Source organism: Poecilia mexicana, unplaced genomic scaffold (assembly GCF_051168715.1).
Source record: "Poecilia mexicana isolate PSO_F unplaced genomic scaffold, ASM5116871v1 scaffold_2, whole genome shotgun sequence".
NCBI lineage: Eukaryota > Metazoa > Chordata > Actinopteri > Cyprinodontiformes > Poeciliidae > Poecilia > Poecilia mexicana.
The window spans coordinates 19,130,710-19,158,351 of NW_028263371.1; the positions used below are offsets into that span (position 1 = coordinate 19,130,710).

A 27,642-nucleotide genomic window follows, 5' to 3' on the forward strand; every position below is an offset into this window, starting at 1 on the left:
TTTATTCAGTTCATGTGGTAATGATTTATTGATGCTGGGACACATAGCACCTTTTCAAGGAGTCTGACAGTGGATGGAGACTCCTGCTGCTTCCTGTCATGTGAACGACAAACAGGAGCATACAGAGATGGTGAAGTATGAGTGAGCAGTCCCGCAGCCGCACAAACGGTTTTAGTCCGAAAAAGAGAGCCGAGTGATCACGGTAACGATCCGCAGCATCCTCGTTTGAAACTCACTTCCTGTGGCTGCAAACGATTCAGACCTTATAACAACTCAGCCTGCTGACACAAAGCTCTGCTGTATGGCACTGTTTTCAGGCTGTCACAGAATCAGCTTCATCACGAGAACGTTTACAAATACAAAACAAATCATGACTTTGATAGAGTCAAAAAAAAAAAAAAAAAATTGTGCCCCAAACGAAACTCGACATAAAATTATGTACATACCAGTAACTTCTCAATATACACATTTTTTTTCACATTGTTAGAATTTCACAGAAGTTTATTAAGTATAGCAAACTGACTTGCTAACATCTACATGTGTGTACCATCTCATTAGAAACAATAATAATAATGCTGTTAATGCATGTTATTATTATTATTATTATTATTAACTGATTTACTCAGTGGAAATCTCTTTTAGCATCTTTCGCTAATCTGAATAATTCTCCTCAGCTACACGTTTCAGTCGTTTTCCTGGGTTTTCCTGGACATTCAGAGCTGCTTCCCTCCAGCATCCATCTACAAATCTGACGTTGACACAGACTGTGCAAAAAGATGAAGAACTTTCTCTTTTTTTTTCCATCACAGTGTGATAGTAAAACCTTTCCTGTTTTGGGTCAGTTAAGGTCACCAAGAATGTTTCTATGAGTAAAATACCAGAACAGTGAGAAAGTACAGAAATATATTACCTGTCTTTAAAGTCAGAACTTTACTTATACTGAACTTACTTTGCCTGGAGGATTGGAAAGTCCAGACAATGATGCCATAGCTTCATCAGATTCTCACACTTTAATTTACAACATTTAAGTTAAAGTGAAGTAATTCAGACCTCGAACACCCAGCGAAACCAACAGGAGAGAAATGCGGCTCTCACTAAGTCTGGTTCATTTGGGTACAATCTGGGGACACGAGTCCTGTAGACTCAAAGTTGTGGGCAGATCTGAGGTTTGTGTGAGCAAAGCAGCCAACAAACCCGACCCAACTGTTGTGAGAAGTTCCTGGAGGGAAACCCATCACCTTTGACCCACGTTGGGGTTTAAAGGGTAATTCAAACTGCAGGATTCTTTTTTAGAAAATAAAAGAAAAATGATCTCAGGATTCATTTAGCAAATACAAGTAATTTTGGTAACCCTTATTGACCTAAACAGTAATGTTTAACATGATTTAATGTCAGACACGGGGACAAAAAAGGTTCTGCCTTTTTTTTTATACTGTGGATGTAAATATGTGGCGTCGACTCTACGTTCACCATTTGTTTCATTACATCTTGCCATTTTCTAAGGGCTCCTCAGTACTGTGGACCTGAACGTTTTCACCTGATTTAATTTCAACCTCTGAAGAAGAAAAGTGAGACACTGGATCAGCCATTTAGCGTGTTTTACGTCTTTCTTCACCTCTTCACAATGAGATGGCCTGGAAAAAAAAGGTATGGACTATTCTTCTAAAAGGGTTTTAACTGATGTGTCTGGACTTAATGAGTCTTTATGGGGAGCAAAGAGCTACTGCATGTCAGATGAGAAGGAGCATTTTCTGATTTCCTTCTACAGACCATTTCCTCAAACATCCAGCAGTGGTAGGAATTACAGGGACAGGAGGAAAACACATCCAACTGTTTGCAATAATAAGCGAACACAAAAAAAAGAAAATTTAACAGAAAAAACTCAAGTTCTATTGAAGCATCATAACAGCTCCATTTAGTGACTGCTTGAAATAAAGTGCTCAGTATTTCTACTCATCATTTTCTCCATCCATGTTCTCTCAATGCCAAACATTTAGAGAATATTCTTACTGCTAAAGCTCGACATTCTCACAGTGTGATGGAAGGGCTTACCAAAGAAATGTGCTGAATGGTTTGCTTAGACTGAAGACGGCAAATATGTGCAGAAACTCATCTGAATTCGTCGTCAGACGTTAGTTTCTACGTTCAGCAGCGTTTCTAGGGAACAACGTCTCACTGTTTACCCTGCAAATACACAGAAAACCTGAAGCAGCTGATATGAATCCTCAGTATCTCAGTAGCGTCTAGGTTTACAGATCTAAGTTACATCATCATCACTGCCAGGAGGGATTTATAAAGTTAGTGGTGATGCTAGTAAAGATGTGTATGACTGGATTTATATTTCAGCAGCATCATCTCACAACAAGAAAATCTTTTAAAATCTCCAGTGGGAGTTCATTCATTCAGTGGAGAAACAAACAGCGAGTCAAGAAATGATTGATTTTAACAAATTTACTGTGGAGCAGCTATTAGTGTCCTGCTATTAATTCGGTTCGCTTGCTCTTGTAGAACACGTAGTTTCCACCTTTAATGCTTCGCGAGGCAGGGGCGTTTAGAGCGCGACCTTTGACCCTCCCTCTGGGCCCTCTCTGATGCTTTCTTCTCTTCAGATCAAGGTTTAGCTGTGGGAACTGAGGTGGAAACTGACGCAGGGTGTTTCCGCCTGTTGAGACCTTTTCTGTGATGCCTGACCCAGAAAAGGTGGATCAAAAATCCTGCGATGAGGTTATCACTGGTTTACCAGAGAAACCGGCCCACAGCAACATGGATCCTCCACCGTGCTTCACAGTGGGCCTCAGGAGAACAACGTCTCACATATTTATCATTTGTTTCAATTTAAACCAGCTCAGACTGATTAAAGCACACAGTCCTAGTTAAAGTCTCAGTAGAGTTCACAGAACTGTGCATGTTTATATTTGTGATGGTAGGACCAAACGCTTTAGTTAAATTTATTCTAAAGAGACTATTTTTAGTACCAGCAATAGTGTCACCCATTATTATGTTAAAAAGTTATTTTCAACAGTTTTCCCCCCCCACCAAATAAATGTATTTAAATTAAAATAGACTTTTTTTTTTCCTGAAATGTCCAGGCTGTTTCAATAATAGATGAATTTAAACATCTTTACCAGGAGGAACAAGAAATAAGCGACAGTCTGCACATCCCACATGGACAGGAAGAAGCTCTGGAGGCATTTTCCTGTTGTAGAAAAATAAATACTGCACAGTCTGGGAACGGCTGGAGCTTTTTGAAGTGGTGTTACTTTAAATTCAGTCTTCCTAGACATCACTGCACATTCTTGATATTCAACTATCATCTGAACTGACCAAGTCTCAGTTTTGTGCCTCGTCAAGGGAAAATACACACAAAAGATCTGCTGAAATTAAAATATGACAGCAGATTTCCCTCCGTTCATCTGAACTCGTTGGGTTGTCACGTGTCGGCCGACATCCAGCTTCAACCAGTTAATCACGTCAGTGACATTGGAACACATTCCTAAATTCACCCTGACATCGTTCTCATTTTGACTCGTCAACATAACTTAGACTCTTCACTTCAAGACTGTAAACAACAAGCTTGTGATAATATGAGCACACACAAAAAGCAAGTAGAAGAACAGAGAGAGAGAGAGAGAGAGAAAAAAAACGTGTTCTTTGTATGCATAAGGCTGCTACAGTCACTCTGTGTTTCTGCTTCTTCACACTGTCCTGCTACATTATAATGACTTGGTCAGAGGTAGAAGCCACTGGCTTGTGAGTCAGGTACTTGAGGTATAGTCTCGGAACTGGCCGCCTTGACAGCAGGGGGCGCCGCTCCATTCTCGTTGGGCAAGACGCAGCCTCCAGGATAAGAAGTGTCCAGGATGCAGCCTTTCATCTGCATGAGTTAAACAGACACGAACCTGCAGGTTAAACTTCAGTGATTGTAGAGAAATGTGTTCACTCTTCACACCGTGTTTACCTGTCATATTACCTCTGATCACATTTACACTCAGTAAAATGAGCCTTACTTTGTGCTCCTGCCCCAGGGAGTACTCTACCTATGTTGAATAGAAAGTGCTGATCCTGCACAATGTTACACAATGTCTCAAATTGATTGAAGTTGTGGCAAAAAGAGCAAAATTAGAAGGAAACAAAACCTTTTTCACTGTTCCGAATGCTCAGAATGACAGAATTGCAAAGAGTGACAGAGTGGTCCATGGTTTCAGACTGATGACAGCTTTGCAAAAGCTTCTGTTATCCTCAAGGCTTAATCTTTGTTAGCTGTGTTTTGTTTTTTTTGTTTCCTTGCTTTTGTAGAATACTAGAAAAAACACACAATGTCTTGCAATGGTATTCACACTCTACAAATTTTGGTTGCATTACAACCACAAACAATGTATTTGAATTTGTTTGAAAATCCTTAGGTTCTCTTGGCTACATCTTGCCAATGCTGAGCCCACAAGCAGCAAAATGAGTAAGAAACAGATCAGATGTCTTTGGAAATTTCTTTGTGAAGGGGAAAAGGCCCAGAGAAGAGACAGGAGGATGGATTTATCCCGGTAGGTGAGTCCCACATTACAAGCCAGCTCTGCTTGATATGTAGCGACAGATGTGCTTCAGAACGGCTTCACCACATAAGCAGCATTTCAGGTGTCATTGCCTCCCATCACTCCCAGGTGGGACTATCTCATTACAGAGAAACAAGCTCAGGGCTCCCATTGATTTGTCGTTATCATGAGTTAAAATGTTCATGAAAGTAAAATGTTAATTTTTGTGGCACATCTGTATCTTACTTTGAAGGGATGTTTAAACATTACCATAGCGACCAGAGTCAAAGAGCGTTAGGGCAGTGGTCGAGACGAGAGGAGAGGAGTGGAGCTTGTGAGTGTTACGTCTGGTTCACACGGCAAGATTTAAAAATTGTCGGCCGATTTTCCAAATCCCTGTGACCACAAACGGCCACAATCCAAACACAAATAATAAACTGAACACAAACAGTTTATTATTGCTTGTGTGAGTTAACACCCATGAGTTAGCACACTCATGGGTGTTAACTCATAACACCCATGAGTGTTATAGAACAGACGTGGGACTGATTCTAGTCATTGAAATAAAATGACTGACTTGGTACTGGTTATTTCTGAGAGTACAGCAGACATGAAGTCCAGATCAGGACATCTACACTATTTATTCTAAGTGGAGTAAAGATGGCAGAAGTGAAGATCGATCACTTGCTTAAACCTAACCAAAATATTATCATTGCTGACTGTAATGTAGTTAAAATATACTTTTCCAGCCTCTGCACAGCTGCAACTACTTTGAATATCATAGACAAAAAAATCTAGTTGGTTAATATTTTGACAAATATCAGCAGCCTCACCTTACTGTTACTTGGGTCGTGGCCAATTTCAGAGCTCATCATATCACTGTGGTCCAGCTGACTGCAAGGTTTTCCAACTCCCACGATCTGCTCCAGGGATGTTTTGGGGAGAGGGCACTGAGCGAAGGGGACAGTGGTCACTTCTTCTTGCTGCTGGAAAGATGAAACTGTAAACTCACTCCCGTCCTGCTGTCCAACCTTCCCATACAAAGCACGTCCGCTGACAGTGAAATCCGCATTTGGCATCTCTGCCATTCCGTAATTAGTGCACAAGTCCAAAGAAGTGTTTGGTTTCTGGCTGCTGTCTGGACAGGGGTCGTTACCAAGACTTTCAGCGAAACCAAAATCCTGCCACTGGGGTTTCGTTGTGGACCAGTTGAAGAAGGCGTCACACATTCCATTGAGAGCGGTTGACCTTTGTTGGACATGGCGGTGCTCGGAGAGCTGCTTCTGCGTTATTGACTGCTGATAATGTTGGAACTGTTGGCGCATTTGCTGCTGGAGAAACTCCCCATCCAGCTCTGTGGCCTTGTTGCTGAAAACCACATGCTGACTGTTTGTGTGTTGGAGATGCAATCCTGCATGGATGAGAGTGTCCTGAGCTGTCCAGTGTCCGTTGTGGAGGGCTGGATTGTGCCCCAGCAGCTCTCCGTTAGTCAGCTGGTCTCTATGCTGGCTCCAGTCATGGCCGAGTCTGCCTTTTCGCATGTTGAGGTGCTGCTGCATCTGCTGTGACAGCTGGACAATAGGAGCCTGCCCCACCAGGCAAGGCTTACAGTGAGGAAAATGCATCTGCACATCAGCACCAGATCTGGGATTACTTTCAGATGCCGACACTGTGGTCGGGACTGTTGCTGTTGTTCTAGGAAGTGCCTGTCGCCTGTGCTCCATGGAAGCAGCCCTACCTTCAATGCAGTTGTAGATATACGAGAGGATTTCGTCATTTGTCAACAGGTCATCCAACGTAGGCACACGGTCAGAATCCATCTCCACCCTGATCATTCGCTCGTCCAGGAGCAGCAGCTCCAGGTCCTCAGCACTAAGGCCCAGCCCTTCCAAAGCTCCAAACAGCTCACTGTTGGAACAGCTCCCATCCTCTGCATCCACCACACCCTGACCTTCCAGGGTAAGAGAATCCAGGGTAGCAAGCAGCGGGTCAAAGCTGGCGCTGGGTTCTGAAATGCCTGGCTCCAAAATACCATTATGAGGCACATCCCAGCTCTGGCTCTGCCTTGGAAGTTCAGAGACAGAGAAGTCTGTCTGCTCTCCAAAGAAACTGCTCTGGAAGGCTGTTTTGGGTTCAAGAGCTGGTTGGCAAACATATACAGACTGGTCCTGACTCATGAGAGCCCCAAGAAGAGAACCAGGATCCAAGCCATCCCTTGCCAGCCTTTCAGCTCGGCTTTTCCTGGACCTGCTGCTGTTTTTCTCCTGGCTTCCATCGACGAAGCCCGCGATGGGGTGGTTGGACTGGTACAGCAAGGCCTCGCCTGTGGCAAAGGTAAAGGGGAGATGCATGGAGCGCTTATGCAGATGTTCTCCTCCCTCTTCATCTCTGTGAAAACAGCAAGCAAGACTACATGTTAGAAATAACTCTGTGGCTTTTCCAAACCAGTGAGTTCAAATAATCCTCCTATGTTTAAAAGGAACAGTCAGAGCAAATATGTTAAATAAGTTGTTTTTTTTTATGGTTATTATTTCTTGAATGCACTTTCCGTATACAACTAGCAACATACAGAGCCAGAAACGTACAGAAGTGGCCTCTGGGTGGCGATGATGTAGTCTGGTTTGCCGTTCTTGTACACCAGCCGGGCATTGGCCTGGACCCATTTCCAGCGATTCTCTTTGGTGAGGAGCCTGAACACAGTAAGTCCGCTCTCTCCCGTCTTTATCACTAAACACACAAGCACAACCATAAAGAGTCAACTGAAAAAAAAAAATCTAAATAAGCTCACTGAAATATTCTATTAGAATAACAAAGGTCCAGCCTTCTAGCTTTAGGACTTTTCATGTTTTCAAATGTTTCAGGTTCTTAGAACCTTGGTTTTGGCCACAACTTTCTGATTCTTCATATAAACAGTGATTGACGTTTGTTGTGGCGTTCTAAATCTGCTGGTGATCCTAGATAGAAATGAGGCAACAGGTGAAACTAACCCAAGTTAGTTTCATGTCTTGTTGTCATTGCTGCTGTTTGTATCATCTCTAATGCTTTACACCATGTTGTGGATTTATGGGATGTATCCTTTAGTCTGGCAGCTCCGCAGCTTCACTCAGTCTGTCCTCTAATCCAGCAGGATTACTTGTGAAAGCTGTCTGAACACACTGGACCAGACCGTCCCAACTTTTGTAATAGGGCAAAGGGTAAAAGAGCAGCATGCTTCTGTCTGTACCAAAAGTTGATGTTGGACATGTGACACTGAGTATGCACTGACAAATTCAATTTAAAACTGCATTTGATTAGACAGTTTGTTCTTGAAGATGAAGGAGGACAAAGGTTTTCACTGCCCTGGCAGTGAAACGAACTCTAAAACTGTCTATTATGCCACGAACTAGGGTCAAAATGATCCATAGTTCAATACAATAAAAAGAAAGTTGTTAAAGATGATCATTCCTGTATAAATTGGTACAAAATTAACTATTTTTATCGGCACAAGTTGTGACAAAAGTTTTCACACCAGCGTTGCAGACAGACAACTTAAACGATCGTGTGTAAGAATCAAAACGATGAGCTGCTGCTAGAAGACTGAAACTATGACTATGTTATATTAGCATGCTAAGTGCATCCAGGAAAGAGCCTTCAGGGACCGCTGGGGACAAAAAAAAAACAAACAAAAAAAAAAAAACAAAAGAGAAAAACGTTGATGATAAGCAACTGTCAGCTACAGAGAAGGGGCAACGAAACTGAATTAAACTGTGGCGAAACGTCAGACAGATATTCTAATGTTTGAGAGGTATTAAACAGGTCAGCAAATCTCCTCTAGCTGCAGTAAACATAGAAGGAGCAAACATTCTGTTCAATTATTAGCTACTTATTGACAGTGCTAGTCTGAGCACCCCCATGGAGATGTTTTCCCAACATGCAATGACTCTGTCCTTGCATGTTGGACTCAGTCCGACGTGCAAGTGGTTCCACAAGTAAACAGTTCAGTTGGTTCTAAAAAGACTGAAGCAGCAACATGACCACTGCATCCCCAAATGAACAAGCAGCTAATGTGGCAAATGACAAACCAAGTAAACGTTAACATGCGGTGGAACCAGACTGAAGCTGAAAGGTCAGAAACTGATCAAAACCCAAAGCAACCTCCCCTGCTGACTGTAATCACAGAATGCGTGTATACAGTGTGCTGGCATGTTGACTGCTTGTAGGAAAACCATATGTATGCATTGGCAGACAAAGATCTCGTATTGGTTGACCTGACATTAATATGTCCTTACTTCTGACATGGTTCTCAGCACAGTACAACATATCGGCTGCATGGATGAATTGATAGCCGGATCCTCGAACTCGTAGCTCAGCCTCAGTGTAGCCAAGAACAATTTTCCCTCTGAAAGAAAAAAAAAACAAACAAAAAAAAACATTCAATTAACAAAACGTTGTTCCAGGGAAATTGAACAATATGATTAAAAACCGTTTTGAACCGTTAATGGCTGAGAGTGTAAAATGCGTGCTGTTCTGCATGCTGCAACAATTTACACTAGTAGAAAGAAAGCAGCTAATGGGCATGGGATCCCTAAAGGCGATAAAGGTGACATTACTTAGCATCACAGGCCAAGGGTGTAAAATCCAGCTTGTGTTTAGTCCTGAAAATCATGTTTTTGGTCCTGATCTCCAGGATGGACGGAGGCTGCAGAGGAGTTGCGATGGCAAAAAGGGCAAGTTGAGCCGTGCCCTCCCCTCCATTCTCCTGCTGCTGGTTTTGTCCATGCAGAAACTTGAGCCTGCCCTGGATGTTCAGAGCCTGCAGAGGAAGCAGATTTGCATGAGAAGAACATCCTCTCAAACTCACAGGCCCATCCTGACATTTTTTATTTTTTTTACCTTTATGTAAAAATCCAACATAATTCTTTTTTTTGTGTGTGAATATAAACTAATGTGGCTTTCTTGAAAGCCCCTATACAATAACTCTTAATCTTTATTAATTCCTCTGCATACTCATTCTCAACCATAAAGTGAAAACGTTGCTGTTTTACGTCAGGAAGTCTCAGATTGTCAATATAAGCAGAGATTTCATGATAGATAGAAGGATTCTGACCAGAGTGAGGTATGAAGTTAAAGCACTTTGATTTTGAAGATGTCTTTAAACAAATTATTTAGCTAAAAAAATGTAAATTGGTGAGATTTTCATCCATTTTCAACACAAGAAAGGTACCTCCTGGTATATTTCTCTGCATCTTTCATTGAAATATTCTATCCAAACCTTTGCTGAAGCAGGCAGATACTCCTGAAGCAACACCCGGCCTGTGGTCTCCAGTCTGCGTTACTCACCAGGAAGCCAGAGGAGTTATCTAGCAGGCAGCGGAAGCGACACACAAAATTCCTCTCTAAGAAGGAGGAATTCTCTGGTGGAAGCTGCTTTGGGTTGTAGGTGACCAAAGAAGAGCTGCTGTCAGGTTCCATCTCTAAAACAGAAACCAATTCTTATGATTTATTTGTAAAAAATCCTCTGAAGTAACAACTTTCTTGATTTTAGTCTCATGATTTTGCAATGTTCAGTTGTTGGTAGTTTGTTTTTTTTATGACAAAGCCATTCCTGCATTCAGTTTTAGCTCAGTGTTTTGAGATGCTTCTTGTGTTGAGGTGGTGGACTTCATATTCATACTGAGCTGGACTTTGTTCTGTCTGCTGCATCTGTCTGAAGATATTGAGCAACCAGGTGTTCCTCAGACAAGCTGCACCCTGGTTGTGTTAGAACTGTCGATATGAGCCAAAATGCAAAGCTCCCCACCAAACACACACACACACACACAAATACACACACCCACACACACACACACACACACACACACACACACACACACACACACACACACACACACACACACACACACACACACACACACACACACACACACACACATAAGCATCTTAAAACCTAAATACAGATCTAGGACCACTTCAACTCATAAGCCACAGTGAAGATTACGGAGTCATGTGATCGGAGCCGGGGCTGGCCTCACAGCTTAATGCTGTGTGCTTAACCATCTCATAATGATGTCTGGCTGTTTGTTCTCAGAGGTAAAAAGCTAGAACCAAAATGCACCACCAGAGCATTTGGCTTTCACAGAAACACAGAAACCGATTTAACGGTTTTGTAAAACTACGTAAAGTATCAAAGATCACATGTAAGAACGTGTCACCCTCAGTCAAGTCATTGGAAGTGTGAAAACCCAAACGTCTTAAGAAAGGAGAACAAAAACAACAGCGTAGATGATCAAGCTTGTTTTTGTCTGCACAGTGTAAAGATTTATCAAGACTCTGCAGATCTTAAACTCATGATGAGAGGAGAGTGGTCACCTTGGGGGGAGTCCTGGGACACGGCAGACGCTGCAGCCTGGGGAGGATTCAAAGCCCAGTGCAGGTTTCTTCTCAGCTCCTGCTGGTCCTCTGTATGGACAAGCTCATACACACTCTGGTGCATGACATCAGTCTAACGAGGAAAGAAACAAATATGTGAAGGAATTAACTGAGTAGTTTTCTACATCTATGCAGGATCCTTCCTGCCTCCAGTGGAAATGTAGCAAGTTGCTTTAGAAAATGTGGCTTCCCAAATCTCTAAATAAAACCAAGATGCATAAACATGAACAAGCAGGAATTACTTTAGATAAACAGATTATCGCTGAGTTTGTGATGTGGTGATGGAACAATCGCTAGTTATAGCAAAGACAGCGTCGTAGCCACATAACCCCCAGAGGCTCCAGCTAAAGAGAAAAGCAGCTATGCATGCTCAGGTTGCTGCTCCGGCCAGTTTATGTTGGGATCTAAGGATGCACCACCATGCTGTTTTCTGCAGAGCACAGCTGTTCCTGTGGCTCTAATAAGAAAAACCAGGATATAAAGAGAAAATGCGGTGACAGACATCTAAAAGGAACAACCAGAACCCTTTAGCTCATCCCACCCACATGTTGCACATAAACTCCTCATCTGCATTAAAGTATCAGCCTTTAATGCTAAACCAATGACTGGTGGCAAATGTACTGCACAGTAGACGTTCCATGTGTGTCTACATAGAATCGCTTATAAGTGATTGTTTTATTCTACCTGCTTATGCCTTCATCTTCAACCGGTAGAATAATCCACTTCTGAGGGTCATAACCCTCCGCTCTCTGTTCCCCCTGCCTCCATACTCTGGTTCTGACATTCACCACCAAACAGAGCAGATTCAAGGTGAAGAATACCTGATGGAAGCCCAAGTAGTCCTGGATGGTGTGAGAGGAATAGAAAATGGTCCCATCTGCAGTAGTGACCAGGACAAACCCATTGAGAGCCTGAAGGACAAAAAGCGACACAGCCTTGATTTATATGACACCAGTGGAATTGGATCAACATGTCAGAAACCAGTGAAAACTGCGATGTTGACCTTTACATATCAGTCCGTACTAGAACATCACTGTCCTTTCAAAGCCCGTACACAAACACTCACAAACTGAGTTAAGACCTGAGAGAGAGAGAGAGAGAGACTTCCCAAATAGCAAGCGATGATAATTCAGTGTTGAATTATGGTAAAAAAAAATATTTATTCTGGTTAAGGTTGACGATTTGTGGTGGATCAACCATCAAACTTATCATTCAATTCTAGCCGATTAACTAAAAAGAATGAATCAATGTCGTTTTGTGGTTGAATTCTAATGACTGAAACGCCGACGTCTGATCAATGTTGACTCAATGCTCGCTGTGTGTCGCACCGCTTCCCCTCTCTTCTGGGTGAGAGCATTTTATCACTGCATGAATAAAGGATGATAATTCACCAACAATGAGACTGAGAAGGGAGATGAGGGGACCCGTTGAGGGAAATGGAACATACTTATTACTTCTTCTTAAAGAAAAACAGACGCTCAGATGTTTTTCACCTCACTAAACCAGTTTGTGCTCACCACCACTGTCCTGCAGCGTAGGGTCAGGGTTGGACAGTACACCCTCATCTCGTGATCTGCCGCTGCAGCCACAGAGAGGAGCCGAGTCCTTCAGCTCACGGAGAGGGCTGGCAGATATGACCGAGGCTACATGTCCTCACCCCGGTCCACCACAGCACCCACTCACCTCCCAGCTGCTTATCATGGGACTCAGTCTGCAGATGAAGAGGTGGCTTGCAACACTCCAATTGAAAAGTCAACAAAGAGGAAGATAGGCTTCACGAGAGCATTTTGGTTCAAGTGCTGGTCATATGCGTTTCCGTTTGCCTCCCCTGGTTGTTAAGCCAGGCGCACACACAGGATAAATCGGAAAGTTTTCCTACAGGCTGAGTTGACTGACTGGTTGGCTCACAGTTCCTCTCATCTGATGTCAAGGCAAACCGGTTCAAGTCAGGTTCAGCCAGGAAAGTTCTTAATGTCCGTCCATAACTTGATTGGAATATTGTTTCTCTAAATGAGCTTTGTATCCTCATTATTACCAATATGAGGAGTGGTACAACTAAACCTCCCTGCTCCAGTTGGAGAACATTTGGCAGCCTTCTCCCTCCATTTCCCTGGAATGCCAGGCTGATGCACATTTGAAGGAACTGGAGTGGAAAATCGATGAAATGGCTGCACCAAAACCCAAAAGATCTCTGTGCCAGCGAGCTCGTTCTACTCAGTGACACGGGCACTAAAGAGAAACACAGGAGCTCCACAAACTCCACGAGATTAGCTCTCTGAACCACCTTCTGGTGGGTTTTCTTCAAAACATGTTCGAGTTTAGTGAGAGCAGCAGTTTTTAACACTTCAACAGCAACGCAGCTGGGAGTTGATACAATGTTATCTTCCCAACACATGCTAGCCACCAACCACTCTTTTTTTGGGAGTAAAAGATGCGTTCAGGGTTATCAGGTTTAAGACAGGATCCATTCTCTCAGGTTCAAAGGGAGACAGAGACGCTCAGTTATCATGAGCAGACGAGCGCTGAAAAGGACCGATCGGGATGGAGCAATGGAAATTAAATAAAAAAAGTGAAATATAGTAGAAAGTGAAGGCAAAGTAATTTTCTGTACAAAGCTTTAAACTTACACTCACTCCCTACGTGCAGAAAATACTCATTTATGAACCGACAGAAAACCGTTGACGGAGGCACTCAACTCAGTTCAAGTTGGATAAAAATTTCAAACAATAACCCGTTTCATTTCAGTTGGAGACATCTGACGTTCATTAGTGTGAGGTGTAGCTTAGCCAGGTTTTGTGCTTACGATCTGATTTGTTTGAGTAAAGTGTAACATTTTAAATTCTCAGAGCGAGGCAGGCAGGGTCACCAGGGAACATGGGAGCCAGAACCAATCATCACTGTCCACAGTCTCTAAAAAAACCTAACTCATAAACTGTAAAGGTAGATGTACAGAATGGCAGAAACAGATCCATTCCTGTATGAGGTGAAGTACTGACCTGCAGCAGCAGCTCTCCTTCGCACACGCGCTTCTCTCCGCCTCCTGGTTTCTCGTTGTTCCCTGTGGCTCCAGCGGCTCCCTTCTGACTGCTCAGGGCGACTGTAGGGACAAACACACAGGCCAGCATGTGTATCAGGCTCTGCAGTGACTGCCAGAATGTGTATGGGTCTCTGTCTTCAGTCGAAATTGATAACTGCAACAGTCTCTTCACAGTTCTATCAAATAAATAAATAAATAATATAAAATCAATCCCTCAGCCGCAGCCGATCCAGAATGCTGGCTGCTGGTGTTTTCACTAAAACCAGGAAGATGGAGCACATCATGTCACTTTATCGCTGAGCGGTTTGGCACCACAACACATTCAAGATCTCCTGTTGCTGTAGCAACCTTCCAGACCTCTCAGGTTCTGGTTCTGGTCAGCTCTTCATCCAGAACCAGAACCAAACGAGGAGAAGCAGCATTCAGCTTCTACGCACCACAAATCTGGAACAAACTTCTAGATTTGACAACTCTCACTTGTGACTAATGGTCAGTTACCAAGTGACTGGATGGAGGGATGAGAAAGGTTGCAGGACTAATTGATCATTGATCTCTGATCCCCCAGGACCACCAAGCCGTGACCCGTGAAGACCCCTGACCCAGAGGCTGAAGTATGCCATGATGGGATAACCAATTCTGGGCCAGAGCTTTTATTTTAAGAACATAAGAAATCTATGTCAGGCATGGTGCAATGTCAAGAGTCTCTAAGCTTATTCACTCATATGTTTTTCCATGAATTTGGTAGAGCTGTTTAAGTAGCTTTTGGATTTTCAGAAAAACTGCATGCAGCTGATTCATTTACACATTTATTGTGTTTGCTCAGTCTCTAAAATTAAGCCATCCTGTTTGATTAGGAAGTCAGTAAAAGTGGTTACATTACTCCTAATGAGCTCAAATTTGAGCTGCACTGCTTGCATGAATAATGAGTTATGCATTGCTGCCCAGGTTTTGGTGCGACTGCCTCTTTCCTATTTAGAACTTCAATAAACTGTTTTTTTTTTTTTCCTGACCTGCCCAGTCACCTCCTGCGGTGAACATAGACTGGTGTCAGGACATGTTAGTGGATGGTTGCCATGGGGCCCTGATTGACATGTAAGCAGTGACCCAAAAAAAAACAACAAAAAAAAACACACAGCTTGCCACATTTTATCAGGTTCTGGTGAGATTTCTAGTTTCAAGCTTTTGTCTGTAGGTAGCAGACACACAAACTCAACTTTTCTCATAAAACTATTGAACAATTGTCATCTCCATTCATGATTTTTCCCCCCAAATCAGAATGAAACCATTTATTAAATAAAAGTACAAAGGAAGTAGAAGGTTCTTGATAGTCAGATACAAAGATGATGACAACAGAGAGTCGTTTTTCTGTTAGTCCGTTTGGTGGAAGTGGACATTTTCCGCAGATTATTACAGTCAAACCAGCAGACTGTCTTGGAAGGCAGAAGGCTGAGCCTGAATATCTGGGCTCATGTTTTAATACATTGAAACCCAACCAAGATAAGAATTAAAATGCCTACAGGCATTTTAAGGTCATCTTACATTGGGAGCAACAAAATGGAGCAACAAGTAAAAGCAACATCGAAGTAATAAAACACAGAAGACTCACAGTCACCATAAGACTACAAACTGGAAATGCATGCAGAAATGACCTGAAGGCGTTGTGGTAGGAGAGAAAATATAGGAATCATTGAGGGCAAGACCTTCTAAACAAGTGGTTTTGAGATTAGAAATGCAGGTCAATGCTGGTAGCCATGGGAACTGAAAGGTTTGAGTTTCATGGTGGAGGAGTGGAAAGGATGGAAGTAGAGCTGGACCTCAGAGTGGAGGATGCTGCACAAGGTTAACAAGTAAAGACTTTTAGCAACAGGTCTCATCTGCAGATGATGCACGCAGAATACTGAACCGATTGAAGTTCTGGGCAATGTTTATCAATCCATTGATCACTAGTTTCGATCAGCACATAAATGAAAGAAAATATCAACTCAAATGCAGTTTCCAACGATCCAGAAAACACAGCAAATATTAGCAAATATTTTACTACTTTCAATTTGTTCATCATACAACAGGATTAACTGGAACATTCTGAGCTGGTGCTGCTTACGTTTTCCTGCCCAATCCCTACATGTTGTCCTGGAATTCCTCCAAAGGGCTGTCACAGCTCAGCATACGCACACAAACACTGAGACATACTATATGCAGTAGTGAGACTGCATATAGTATGTTTTACTACCTTCACAAGGACTTTGCGTTGCCTCACATTCAGTTTTCATTCATTTCTACAGCCTAACCCTGACCTGAACTCAATTCACACATCAGTTCTAAAGCTCGTCCATAACTGAGAAACAGCACATCTTCTTACGGGGTCAAAGTAGCATTTGTTAGAAAAACGTTAGCATTTGTTACACTGCATCAAAAACAAGGCCACACACACACACACGCACACACACACACACACACACACACACACACACACACACACACACACACACACACACACACGCACATTGATAGGTTAGAAGAAAATACATTATTTTCAGATGAATCATATAAGAAATACTGCTCTAGCAGCAGTCTGTTTGTGCAACACTGACAGATCAGATGAATTATGAAACGGTGCTACATGTGCAGACAGCATTAGGCCGGCATGTTAAGTCTATAGAGAGGAAGGGTTCCCTGGCACCGACTGCTCAGCTGCAGAGTAATACAGAGTAAATGAAGATCAGATGCTTCACTCACATTCAGGTTACGTCACAAAGCAGGGGGAAGAAGATGCCATGAGGTCTGATAACAGATTGCTTTAAGAATCACTTTTATATCTGCAATAATGCGGGAAAAGTCACAGAGCAAACTTTGCATCCCCACTGATGTCCAGACAGACGCGTCAGCTTTCACCGACAAAGCAACACTGGCTGCCTGCTGGCAGGTTTACATCACTCTGGCTCAAGTGAGTGCCTAAAGTTTCAATTCTGTAATCATTGAAAACTAATAATTCTTGAGTTTTCAGTTGTTCATTTTTGTTACCATAAAAAGTAATTCAAAGTGCAAGAAACTAGGAGTAGATTATAAATAGCTAAGGCGCTAGGGGAATCATTGAAGGGTACAAGGATACATTAAAAGTTTTACCCATCAACTTTTAATGTGCTGGTGGAATTTAGGGAGTACTACTTTCAACTCAGCATGGGGAAAATTATCCGCGACCATATATATATATATATATATACACACATATACATCACCTATATTGGTGGGGGAATGTTCAAAATTTTCAGTGAGTAAACATGTCTCCAATACAAACTTACTGTTTAAAATAACTCAATGATTATCTAGAAGTACCTTTATTGATTTGTTTCAGTCAATAACATTTGCACATTGTTTCACAATGAAAAAAAAAATTTACCTAAAGCTGCAGCATCACCAAAGAATCACTGTAATAAAGATCACAGGGAGAAGAGACATTAGACTGCATGCTGCCTCTAAAGGCTTATGTCAGGTTAGGCTCAGTTCAGGTGTTAATCTGCACCTATTTGCAGCTAATCAGGAACTACTGTCCAGACAGTAGTTCTGGACAGTAGTTCCTGTCCAGAACTACTATCCAGAACTAGTAGTTAAACAGCTGTTAGACACTGGCAGTCTAACAGCAATGACAAGTGACATATTGTCTTTGTGTCTGTGTTTTTAAATATGTTGATGCTCATTTTATAAGTTTCTACAGCATAACTAACATGTCAGCTGTTTTTTTCTGAGTCAGTGAGCATTGATCATTGCTGTGCAAACATAAATGATTGTGTTAGTGTGAATTATTCTGCTCAATTGAGAATGGCAGTGATAAAACCTCTCATTGCACTGAGCTCAGGATGAGCATACAGTGGCTTGCAAAAGTATTTGTTCCCTTCAACTTTCCCATACTTTCAGTCAGTGCAAAAATCCAACCCACAGACAGCATAGGTTGGTTCCCAACCTATGCTGTAAGGTCATAGAAGTTTAGAAGGTAAAAATGAGCTAAAAAGCTAAAGCTAACTGAAATACTAATGATAGCATGTAGGCTATCACTAGCAAGTTGACCTAGTGATAGCCTACACTAGGCTTTGCTGCATGGGGTACAGCAAAGTACCCCATGCAGTGTGAAAAAAACCCATGTAAAAGCTAAAATTAGCTAAAATTGAAATGCTAGCTAAAATACCAATGATAGCATCTAGGCTAGCACTATCACGTTGACCTATAGGAACATACTCCATGCAGAGAGACACCCCCCCCCCCCAGGAAAATAGCTACAATTAGCTGAAATGCTAAAGCTAGCTAAAATAGTTTTATCGCACGTATGCTAGAACTAGCATGTTGTGCAACAGTTACAAACTCCATGCAGAGTGAAAAAAAAAGTAAAACATGTAAAACTAGCTGATAACTAAAACTAGCATAAAAACACCTAATGGTAGCATTTGAATAGCACTACAACTTTGGCATAAAATAACATTATGTTATTGTCAAAATATCATCTGCATAGTGAATTTTTATTCAGCAAAAAGGTGAAACAAAGTCTTAATAATTAATCAAAGAAAGGCAGCCTTGTCTTTGTTGTTTATTCAAACGCTCAGGTGTTTGGATGCACACTGTACACCTGGACCCAGTCATACGTAGCCTATGGACCGCTGCATCTGGAAATTATGCACATGCGCACAATGCTGTAGGGAAAAAAAGCTACTGTCAATCAACTATATGTATGCTGCTCAATATGCTAATGGCGGAGAAACAATATACCATTCCAGGGAAACTGTTTATCCACCATCATGGGTGGCCATGCTAACTAGCCTTAGCATTTGTAGCAGGCTTTGTTGTGGTGATCCAGCAGTAGCTTAGGGAAGAGATGTGGTCATTTAGGCCCCATGAGTTTTGTTTTTTTTTACTCTGTGCGTGGTGCACCAGGGTCGCACTGACCCCATGTGAGCTTTTACAAAAAAAAAAAAAAAATTATGTGTGGTTTTGGAAATTAATGGTCAAACCTAAACGCTTCCCTTCTGTCTCACCATGACAGTTTCCATGCTCTTCCTAATTGTTCCTAATTGTTGCGCTAAGACTGCAGGAAGGCTAAGCAAAACCTTTCAGTTCATTTGTCATTTCCTAAATCATTTGGTTTTTCTCCTTTTACACTGAGGCAACTAATACCTGGTGCCATGACAGTTGACATGCTGTATGCAAGATGCAGAGAGTTACAGTACATATACATATTCACACTCATTTGAAGAACACTTGTAACTTCTGCTAAAATATTTAAGAAATAAAAAGGTATATTCATCAAAATATGCAACAGCTATTGTCAGCTACTGTCAATCAACCAATAGTTTTTTGACATCAACAGTGAAAAAACTATTGACTATTGTCTTTTCTATTGTTATGGTGACTATAGTGTCTGCAGCATTGCCTGGAGTTCATATAATTTTTGGCTCTTATTGTGAAGGTTTCCAGGATGTTTATCTACTACATTGATGCTTTTAGGCCTATTGGAGCAGTATTTATAGTCCAAGTAATGATTAACAACTTAAAACAGACAACCAGATAATACGCTCTATAACATTCACCAAAAGGTTACCTGACTTCGCATTAGGCAGCACGCTAGGCTACAATAACGCTGTGCTCCTTGCTAGTCGATTTTCTGCTATGCTTATATTTGGTATAAGCAACAAAAACTACTTTATCATTCTGGTTATCACTTAGGGTTTTAATGCTAGTTTTATTTTAAACACAGGTCGATCCTTTCTGCCTCTGCAGCGCCAGACTGTAACACACATGGACGCCTAGTGGGATAATTCTATTTGCCAGAATATTCACCACAGCTCTGTTCACCTCTGGCGCCACATTTTAATGCAAACGCAACAAACAACCTAAGCCTATGGCCATGATTTAAAAAGTTGACGAACGCCGACTTCTCCTGGTGTTCCACAGCTCCTGTAAACACCAAACACCAAATTGAGGCTCTCGCACCAATTCCAGAGTGCATCCCAGCTAAAGCCTTTGCTGATCGGACTATCAGCTTCTGGAAACAACTGAAATGCAGAACTAGTGCTGTTTACACACAACTAATTACATTGGGTTTGTCAGAAAGCCTGGAGCAACGGCCACATGGTCCTGAGCTCTGCACAGCAAATCTGCTGTGCAGATAATCTAACAGCCCTGAGCTTGTTAGTTACTTAATGACAGCAGGAAGTGAGCTACCGCTGATGGACAGGCGCTCGTTCGACTCCAGTGTCAATATTTCTATGTGACATCTTCAGCAGCCAAATAGTGAAATGGTTTTGCATTACTCTGTCAAAGGATGAAAACCCTGCAGACGTGTAGCTGTGTGTTTTCAGGGCATAGAAGCAGCAGCCACACAGCAGAGAAGAAGCGCTGCTGGCGTCAGTGCAGCTGCGTCCTGTCTGCTTCGGTCCAAACAGCCATTTCAAAGAGCTGCTTCCTTAAACAAACATGGCTCTGCCTTCGTTTCATAAATTCTTTAAACTTCACGGTTTCTCTCCATTATTCATGTCCACAGAGCATCCAGTGGCCGCATTGCAGTATTTTTCGCATAAAGTTACAAGGTCTTCAGTGGAGAAAACACTGGAGCAGCTCCTCTGGGGCAACTCCGTTGGCTTCTGAAGGAAAAGAAACCTATCTAAAACTCTTCATCTCTATAAATAACAATCCTGTCAGATGACATCTCTAAAAGGTGAGATGCCCTGCACCTTTTAGAGATGCAGGGCATCTCTAAAAGGTGTCATCTGAAACCAGTTTAAACATCAGCATACATGGTAACCTCCATAAAGCTCTGATATGAGATATATTTTCATATTCCACAAGGTATAACACAAAAATGGCTTCATCTGTAAAAAAAAAAAAAGGAAAAGTATAACCTACACATCACTTAAAAGCTCCTGTCATGTTTATCCACACCAAACAATAAGACAAACATTGATTAAGTTAGAGGTTCACCGCAGAAAGTGGAAAGTAATGCACAACATCAAGACTATCCCCATCTTCACACCACAGGAGAGTTATCGTCTCTTACTAAAGACACAGTTGCAGTGTAGCATTCACTGCTGCAGGGCAGAAGGACAAACAACTAAGAAAACATCAAATTATGTCGTAAACCCAATTTTGGTGTGTAAGCTCACCAGAGAAGAAGTTCTTGGCTCGTAGGTAGCTGACGCTCAGCCGTAAGATGGATAGTTTGTCCAGACTAGCAGTGACCTCCTCAGGAAATGGCAGCAGCCTGGCGAGTTGCTCCAGTTCGCCGTTCAGCCGGTCTCTGTGCCGTTTGGACGGATTTGACTTGGCTCCCTCAGCAGAAGGTTGTTTCACCCTGATAGACAGATGGATAAAGTCTTAGGTAGAGTTTAGATTTGTCCGACGTCTTCTAAAACAGCTGTTTTTAAGACACATATTGACTTTTTGTCTTGTGTTACACATACATAGCTTTAAGCCATTTTTTAAACATATGATACTGATAAAATATGTAAGGGTGATTATTCACCAAGACTGTCAAAATTGTTAAGTAATGTAGTTCCATTTGGTGTTAGGGAGGAAGAAGCCCCCCTAACACCAAATGGAAACCAGCTCTATGGGAATTAAGCAAGTGCTTCTCAATAGTAGCATTACTTAATGCAAACACTTTGTCAGCACCAATGAAGATTCACACACCTCAGGCTGGTGAACACTTGCAGTCCAAACAAAGGGTCGTTCTACTGAATTTAGCTAATAATTTTTCCACCTGGGCCTTTTATAGACTGTGTGTAGAGCGAAGATGCCCAGGTCCAGTCATTGAGCGCTACCGTCCTGCAACTTTTAGAAGCATCCCTTCTCCAACACACCTGAATCTAATGAACTGCTAAAGGAACTCAGCCGTTGGATTCAGGTGTGTTTGAGCAGGTTTGCAGGATAGTAGATTGTGAGGATGGGACTTGAGCACCACTGTACGGCATTGAACTTTCCTATGTCGTCCGACCACTATTAAGTATGGGAAGATGTTGACGTCATAAGCTGTGTTTCCGTTGACCATGAAATTGTGCAAATTGGAATAATAAAAATAAATTTGCTTAATGGAAACATGCCAGTTTCAAGAAAACGTTTTTCGATAAAAAGGTTTTTGTATTTCTTCAGCTGTATAAAAATGACGTGCGTTGGTTCTCTCTGGGTACTCCGGCTTCCTCCCACAGTCCAAAATCATGACTGTCAGGTTGATTGATCTCTGGTGATAGGCACCAGCCACCCTCACGTCACAACCCCACTAAAGATAAGTGTGTCGGAAAATAGACGGATGATGTATCTGTAACGCTAGATTGTTCCTATATAGGTCCAAAGATAATAACTTCAGTCTTTATTCTGTTCAGCTTCAGAAAGTTTTGGCACAAGCACACATTTATCTGTTCTAAGCATCTGGTCAGTGCATGTATGGGTTCAGAGTCTCCTGTGGACATCGTAAGGTAGAACTGTGCATCATCTGCATAGCTATGGTAACTAATCTCATTTCCTGTTACAACCTGAGCTAGTGGCAGCACATATTGAATAAGAGCGGTCCTATGATTGAACCTTGGGGTACCCCACATGTGACTACAGTCACATACGGTAATACATTATCCTTTTAAATGTTAGCATCATTAGGAGAATACTTATTTCAGTCACAAAGTGGATGCATGCCAACAACTAAACAGCACTTAGTGAGGGTTCAGTCCTTATTAACCCGGGTAGACATGATCCAAGATGAAGGCTCCTGCAGCCGGTTCAGAAAGGAACGCCTCTAATAGCTGATAATCACATGCTCATAATTCAGCAGAGGGCAGGACTTCCTGCTGCTTAGACCAGAGATCTGACTGCATCACGCATGGAGGATTATACCAGCAAAGACAAGAAGGCAGTACATTTGGCGCAGCTGTCATGGTGACTCCAAGTTCATTCATGGTGACGTGCATGACTCACCATCGCTGCAAAGTGAGAGAACAGGCCAGAAGTCTGGCCAGAGAGCACCCAGCCTCCCAGGCCTTCAGTTTTGATTGATTCTAAAACTTAGGAGCAACTTTTGACTCGGTGATGTCACAAGTTTCCAGGACTTCCGGAGCACTGGCTACTTCTGGCGCAGGAATACGACGCATGACTCACGTCAAGGACATAAAAGCTGGGTGAAATATGACATTGCCGTTCAGACTGCAGACGCTTTGCAAACTATTTGATTCTGATGTAGTACCTCATTTGGAAGATGCACAAATGAGATTTTTTTAAGGGGAAAGTTTCATATTGATCCTTTCAGACTGTTACCAAAAAAAAAACAAAAAAAAACCCATCTGCTTCAAGTTGCATTTGCCTGTTCGAACGTAACCATAGGATGGCAACTGAAGAGTTCAGTTCAAGTTCATTCCGATTTCGTCTCCAAATAATAATAAAAAAACAAAATAATAAAAGAAAACGACCCATGCATATTGTTACACAGCAGCTGCCGTGTCTGCAGTGTCAATATTAGAATAATTTATTTTATTTTAATTAAGTTAACTGACCCTCATCATCATACAAGAATGGATGTTCTGCATTCATTCTGCATTAAAACTGTGTTGCTACCAAACGACAGTCAGAACATCTCTGATTTTCACCAGCACAACGGCAAAGTCCAATCATTTCATCTGTAGTTATTTTTGATATTTAAATTGAGTCAAAAAAAATAATATTCTTTACTATTTCATTCAGATTTCAGTAATGCTATTGTCGCTGCAAGAATGAGACATAAAAAAAATCTGATTATTTTGTGAAATAATCTCCTTTGTGTTCCCAGAGAACACAAAGGCCTGTCTCACATTTACCAAAAAAAAAAAAAAAGCATCCTGATGATGCCAAAGGCGTGCGGACTAATGAGACAAAAAGCAGACCCGTTAGGAAGGATGTCTCATGTTACACCTGAGCTTGTCCCTTCAAGTTGTACATTTCTGCTTCTGTTAATCTTATTGTTATTATTTCCCCCAGCCTAGTTTATTCAAGATTTTTTTTAAATCTTATTTTAGATCATGTGTTTAGTTATTTGCTTCAGTTTCATTTCCCTGTTCTCCCTAGCCTTCTTCTTCTCTCTCTCTCTCCTACATTTCTGGTCTCATTTCTCAGCCACTGGTTCTCCATCCGGTCCCCAGTATTTACTGTCAGTAGCTGCTGGATTCTACTGTTGTATACCTTGTGGTCCCCTGTGTGCTGTCCTTTCTAACCTGTTATCTCGCCTCATTAAACCAACCATCATCTGATTTGGCCTGAGTGTCTGCATTTAGGTCCTCTCCTTGCACCAAGCAAGACAGAGAGAACAGAGCTGGATTTTCAGAAACAGACCATCAGTCCAAACATGGTGATGTTTGTGTGATGAAGTTTGCTTTTCTACCATTCTAACTGGAGGGGCCGCTCCAAATGAAAACACTGCTGTCAAGGAGGGAGGGCCTAAATCCCTTAGTGGTGATGTTAAGTCATTGCTCGTTAACACAAGATCTGGATGTCAGTTATTGGTGGAACAACTAATTAGCAGGTTTAGGAGGGAAATATTTAGAAAAAAATATATTTTTTTATATATTTCAGGTTATCTTGATCAAGTATAAAAATCAGTTTGATCTGAAACATTTAGGTGGGACAAACAAAGCCAAACAAGAAACCTGTAAGCGTGGTTTTTTATTTATTATTTTAAACCATGAGTTGTTGTAAATATTCCAGAATGTTCACTTTTGAGAGGTTCTTTAATATGTTGCATTCTGTTACTGATCCTTGTCTTGTTATCATTTCTTAAGAACGAGCAATTGCAATGTCAGTTCCTAATTTCTACACGTCATTCATTTGTCAGAAACTGAGCAAAACTGCATAATGATTTGTCCCAATTTTCTTTCCGTGCTTTTTCAAAGTAAAATCATAACATACAGTTAAATATGCATGAAAACCACTTATCTAAAATAACGCATTTTAAGCATATTTTAAATAACACATTAATTACATGTTAATAGTATTTTGTCATTTGGTATTGGTTTCTGGGGGGGGGAAAAAAAGATGATCATGTCTGGAAATTAAATCGCACCTTCAGACATTTTGTTTCCATATGAACATGTCTTATTTCAATGCGGTTCAGAATCAAATTGTTCTGTTACAAATAGAAGTTGGGGGAGAAAAAAAAAACTGCTGCTGGGTTTTTGGTCGATAACAGCCGAGCTTTCAGAACATCACAGACTAAAGTCTCATTTTCACAGTTAGAAATCCTAATTATATTTCATTTTCAACGTGGACATTTTTTTTTTGTATTCCACGGCAATAAATTTTTTTGTGTAATTTTTTTAATTTTTAAATCAGCTGAATCTCTTGACAGTGAAGTGACGCTGTCAGGGATTCATTTCGCTTCATTAAAAAAAAGATGATGACAGGCAGCTTTGAAAATAAAGAACATTTCTGACTGACCGCGCTACAATTTCCTGTTACTTTTTTATTTTATTGTTTTCATTTATGCAAATGAAAATATTGAAAGAAAGTATAATAAAAAGGGGGTGTAATATTGTGCAGGCCGCTGCGCGCTGAGTGGATGGGAGCTTAAGGGGCGACGCAGCTGATCCTCTGAAGGACGTTCATGAGGAAAATGGCGTCGTACGGATCCCGATGTCCAAACTAAATGTTGCTAACAGCCAATGCAAAGTTATTAAAACGAACGGAATGTTTAGGCATATTTGCTCCTCCATCTTTTTATGGATTAATTTATTATTTCTGTTGAAGAAGCTGAAGCAGCAGGTCGGACGCTGAGGCCTCTGCAGGCCTGAGATCCGATCCTTCTCTCTTTTTTTTTTTTTTACAACGAAAAAAATTTTTTTCCAGCGTTTTTCTTTTTCTAAAACCACATTTTCCAAGAATAATCGGGGCTTTCAAAATTAGTACGAACTATAAGAAAAATTAAAAAATTAAAAAAATCTCCACCGTTTCTTTTCCTCCTTGTCTGGGCGCAGCTTTGCGCCTTCTGCAGCACAGCTCTGCTCAGCAGGTGCATCTCAACTGGTCTGCGCTCCTTTAAAACACATTTCACAATCAAGATGAGAAACTCAGCGGAACTCACGCTCTCTGGACGGGTTTTCTCCTCTTGCGTCCTGCGTACATGTCTGCTCCTTTTTTCCAGGACACGCAGAACCCGCCGGGCCAACGTTCCGCTAGAATCTTCCGCCCGCACACGTCATGTCCGACAATAGGAATAGCAAATCCAAAGCCATCAACGGATGAGCTGGACAGGAAAGCGATGCAGCGGAGTCCTGTCTCTGAGCAGCAGCTCCTCAGAGCGTTGGCGCAGTTTGCGCCAGAACGTAGCGCATCTCTCCTGCGGGTCAGACTGCAGACAGCAGCACAGCCTCTTCTTCCACTCCAACCTGCGGCGGGGCCGCGCATTCCACGCACTTCACCCAGCTGCGTGAAGTTGACACCCCACCCACGTGAAAGATTTCAGCAAATAGCCTGAGTGGTCGGTGCTCCTGTGCAGGTTTGTGCCGTTAAAATGTTCGTTTGTGCTACTTTGGTTTCTGAGATATTAAATTGATTTTTTTTTAGGTCATCCAGAGGTCACCCCCCCTCCTCCCCCCCGTCTTGCTCCAAAACAAACCAAAGTGGGCCACTTGCTGCTTCTTTAGTGCTTCGTTTGTGCATGTTTGTGCCGCAGCGTTCCTTTATGATATTATAATGGCTTTGAGTTGTTCTTAAACAGTTTTTTTTTGCGTTATTTTTCCCTTTGCTGCGGCGCACTACACTAAATTAATAACATCTACATCTCCAGGTTTCATTGTGTTAACGGGATTGTTCTGCCGGCAGCGCTGCTGTGGATGGCAACTAACAGAATAATAACAACACGCAGGGGGTCCATAATGTCTCATAAAGGAAAGCCGCACAAGTGACAGATTTAATAGGGAAAACCTGCACAAACGAAGCACTCAAGAAGCAGCAAGTAGCCCACTTTGACTTGTTTTGGATGACCTAAGAAATCATTTTTTTTATATATCTCAGAAACCAAAGCAGCACAAACACAAATTTTAGCACAACGACTCTATTTGCTGAAACTTTTCACGTGGCTGCGTGTCAGCTTCACTCAGCTACCGCTGCACCCTCCTCCGTCAGGAACAAGCGATGCCAGCCTCCTATTGGTCACGGCTCATGTGCGCGAGCACGCGGAAGAGTCTCCTAGAAACACACGGAACTAGCGTGTTCACGCGTGCGCGCTCCCGGGCGAATCTCGCCATCCAATCAGGGTGCAGACAGGAACGCCGGCGGTTCAGAGTGGTGTATGTGGGTCAGAGGTCAAGTGTGAAATAATGGAGGGGAATCAGCCAGACAGGATTTGGGTGAAGATGCTGAGTTTCTTCCAGAGCGGAGGAGAGACTGGAAACTACGAGCTGCTTCATGATGAGGCTGAGAGAAGCGTCTCTACAGAAACTGGGAGGGGGTCACATCATAAATAAACCAAAGATATTTATCCAAGATGGCTCTGAAACTCTTCAATTGTTCTCTAGCCAAGCATGATAAACACTGCAGTGTTTAATACAAAGATAATAAGAACAGGATATGGTATTTTCTCTGTGTGCAGTGAGTTTATCATTTGACCTAAACCGAGTTGTCCCTTCAAGCAAACACATTTATTCTCTTTTTGTAAAAGTTAGATGTTTGTCTTTATTC

At 41.9% G+C, this 27,642-nt stretch overlaps 1 protein-coding gene across 1 annotated transcript; it reads right to left on the bottom strand.

Annotated features, from left to right (window-relative positions):
- LOC106916757 (aryl hydrocarbon receptor-like) lies at nucleotides 1-26,589 on the bottom strand. Its single transcript, XM_014985257.2, has 11 exons — nucleotides 26,045-26,589; nucleotides 21,117-21,304; nucleotides 13,931-14,031; nucleotides 11,756-11,845; nucleotides 10,875-11,007; nucleotides 9,846-9,979; nucleotides 9,116-9,318; nucleotides 8,795-8,904; nucleotides 7,112-7,253; nucleotides 5,360-6,914; nucleotides 1-3,874 (listed from the first exon to the last, which is right to left on the bottom strand). The coding sequence occupies exons 1-11, from the start codon at nucleotides 26,365-26,367 to the stop codon at nucleotides 3,728-3,730; spliced, it is 3,126 nt and encodes a 1,041-aa protein (XP_014840743.2). The 5' UTR covers nucleotides 26,368-26,589; the 3' UTR covers nucleotides 1-3,727.
- Nucleotides 26,590-27,642: the final 1,053 nt, after the last annotated feature.

Bases quoted from the DNA above. Each gene is read 5' to 3' on its own strand.
- LOC106916757 (XM_014985257.2), bottom strand. From the start codon at position 26,367: ATGCGCGGCCCCGCCGCAGGTTGGAGTGGAAGAAGAGGCTGTGCTGCT. The intron at 9,980-10,874 runs GTGACCACTCTC...TTTCTGTTTTAG, and splicing joins GTCCCAGGACTCCCCCCAAG to AGATGGAACCTGACAGCAGC. The intron at 6,915-7,111 runs GTACGTTTCTGG...CTGTTTTCACAG, and splicing joins GCCACCCAGAGGCCACTTCT to AGATGAAGAGGGAGGAGAAC.